This window comes from Phalaenopsis equestris, unplaced genomic scaffold (assembly GCF_001263595.1).
Source record: "Phalaenopsis equestris unplaced genomic scaffold, ASM126359v1 Scaffold000391, whole genome shotgun sequence".
Taxonomy (NCBI): domain Eukaryota; kingdom Viridiplantae; phylum Streptophyta; class Magnoliopsida; order Asparagales; family Orchidaceae; genus Phalaenopsis; species Phalaenopsis equestris.
Window position 1 is genome coordinate 212,544 of NW_018164833.1, and position 2,407 is coordinate 214,950.

General features: G+C 41.7%; 1 protein-coding gene across 1 annotated transcript; it reads left to right on the forward strand.

Annotated features, from left to right (window-relative positions):
• Positions 1–142: 142 nt before the first annotated feature.
• Positions 143–848, forward strand: LOC110026655 (protein MONOCULM 1-like). The gene has a single exon (XM_020727681.1). It carries the CDS (start codon positions 294–296, stop codon positions 846–848), a length of 555 nt encoding a protein of 184 aa, XP_020583340.1. The 5' UTR covers positions 143–293.
• Positions 849–2,407: the final 1,559 nt, after the last annotated feature.

Consider the following 2,407-nt stretch of genomic DNA (forward strand, 5'->3'; position numbering starts at 1 on the left):
ACATCCCACACCCCCCCCCCCCCCCCCCCCCCATGGCCGTTCCCAACAGAGAGAGAGAGAGAGAGAGAGAGAGAGCCATAGAGTTAGTGAGATAGAAATAGACAAATGAAGATTTGTGAATAGTCCATCAACATTAGAGAAGCAGCAGCCTCCTCTCCCCACTGCTTCTTTGGCAGATGTTGTCCTTTCAGGTAAGCTTCACTTGCAGATGTTATATTAAAGGAAGGAAATGCAGACACTCCTCACTCTTCTTATGTTTTTCATCACTCCTCTAAACCACTTACTCATTCTCAATGTTGAGCTCAATTAAATCACATGAAGAAGAAGGTGACGAAGAATCCCACCGGCGTAACCGCCGGCACCACGATTCCCCCTCCCCCGTCTACCTCCTCCTCCGCTGCGCCGAACTCATCCACCATGCAGACCACCCGGCCGCTCGCCGCGCCATCTCCCTCCTCTCCGCTGCCACCACCACCCCCTACGGAGACTCCACCGACCGCATCACCCATCAATTCACACTCGCTCTCTCCCTCCTCCTAAACCCTCTCACCCACCTCCCTCCCTCTGAATCCAACAATTCCGCTCAATCCTCCTACCTCTCTCTTTACCAAATCACTCCTTTTCTCCGCTTTGCTCATCTCACCGCAAACCAAGCCATCCTTGACGCCGTCGATGGCCACCACCGCATTCACATCCTTGACTTCGACACCTCTCACGGCCTCCAATGGCCTCCCTTCCTTCAAGCCATAGCCGACCGCTCCGACCCCGCCAATCCCCCCTCCATCCGCATCACTGGAACCGGATCCGACCCCTCAACCCTGACTTCATTATCCAGCAGAAGGATATAAACTTCAGGTGGTGAGGGGCTCTTGCTTCCTTGGTTGGCAAAACAAGCCACTCTTCTCGGTTTCTTCTTGGCACTGCAATTAAATTGGATGCGAATGTTATTAGTTATTTTGCATTCTAATTAAACTTACTTGTTTCTTAAGGTTTAATGATAATAATACCCCTAACCCTAACCCTAACCCTAACCCTAGGTTTAGGGTTGAGGGAATTTTGGTGGTGGTGGACGTTGCATGGGGAGTTTAGCAAATAAGTGTGAAAGGATTGGAATAGTTTACTCATTAGTTCCATGACTGACTAATGACATGTTTTTTAATGTGGATGATGCTTGTTTTTTAAGTTGGTGCTTGCTTTCTTATTTTTCTTGGTTGCTTTATGGCGCAAGCACTTATTCCTTGGGAAAGTTCCCATCTTGAGTGTCACCTTTACTTCCTTGCTTTATTTATTGAGATTTTTTATAGGAGAGCTATCTATAGATTCCATAAGTTTGTTGCAAAGCTTTCACTTTCAACTTTAAAAATTGTGGTTTTAACAAGTTTTAATGGATTGTGGTTGTAGTGTAATTAGGTAGAAGATGTGATTATGATGGAGGAAGAAGAAACCTTTGGAAAGTTCTATTTTTTCACGGTTTTCTCCTTTGTTCAAGTGATTTGGGTTTAATTTATGTTACTACATACATTTACTTATTAAAATAGACTCCACATACTTAGTTGTTTTCATACAAGTTATATATTTTCATATTGCACGTGCAGGTGGGATAACTTATATACATTTTTTATTTAGACTTCCATATTTCCTTATTTCGATCATGTCGTTTGTTTGATTCCATTAGGCAATAGGGAGTGGTGCTGTCCTTAAAAAACTAACCCTAAACATATTTTCATCATCTTAAATAACAATGCCCCTATAGCATCTAAAGGCTATTGTGTGCTCACTTTACATTAGTTCTCTTTTGACTTTTCTTCTGCGTGCAGCAGTGTTTCCCTTCTTGTCTTCCACACCATGGCTGCATTATGTTTGCTCATCGTCTCTATAGGTGTGCTCTATTTCTCGTCTCTCCCAATTCTAATTAACTCTCGACTTTTTGAAGCCCCCTTCCTTCCTTGGGATCTTGCATTCCTTGTTGCAGTTTTAAGAAGTACTAAATGATTCTCTTATTTATTTGGACATTGCCACTTGTGCATAATAACTCTGCCATACACTTCCTACATCTCTTTTCCTTTACCTTAGAAACATAGTTTATATACTATCAGCAGCTTATGTCAACAGATGTGACTGCTGTCTTTTCCTTGTAATTAATTAATTGGATCACTTGTGTTAATCTCTGCCAAATGGAAGACTAAGTACTTGGGGTTTATGGAAATTTCAACGTGGAATGTAGAGGAAAAAAAATCAGAAAGCATATAAAATATATTGTCACAACATGTTTTTTAGCAAGTATGATTGGTTCACATGAATTAATTTGCAAGCTTTTGTAACAGCAATGTTTGTAAGTGTCAGCATGATTGCTTATGACTTCTGTCATGAGAAATTCAGTCCACTATTTTCATTTTTATATTGTTTT

Bases quoted from the DNA above. Each gene is read 5' to 3' on its own strand.
- LOC110026655 (XM_020727681.1), top strand. From the start codon at position 294: ATGTTGAGCTCAATTAAATCACATGAAGAAGAAGGTGACGAAGAATCC.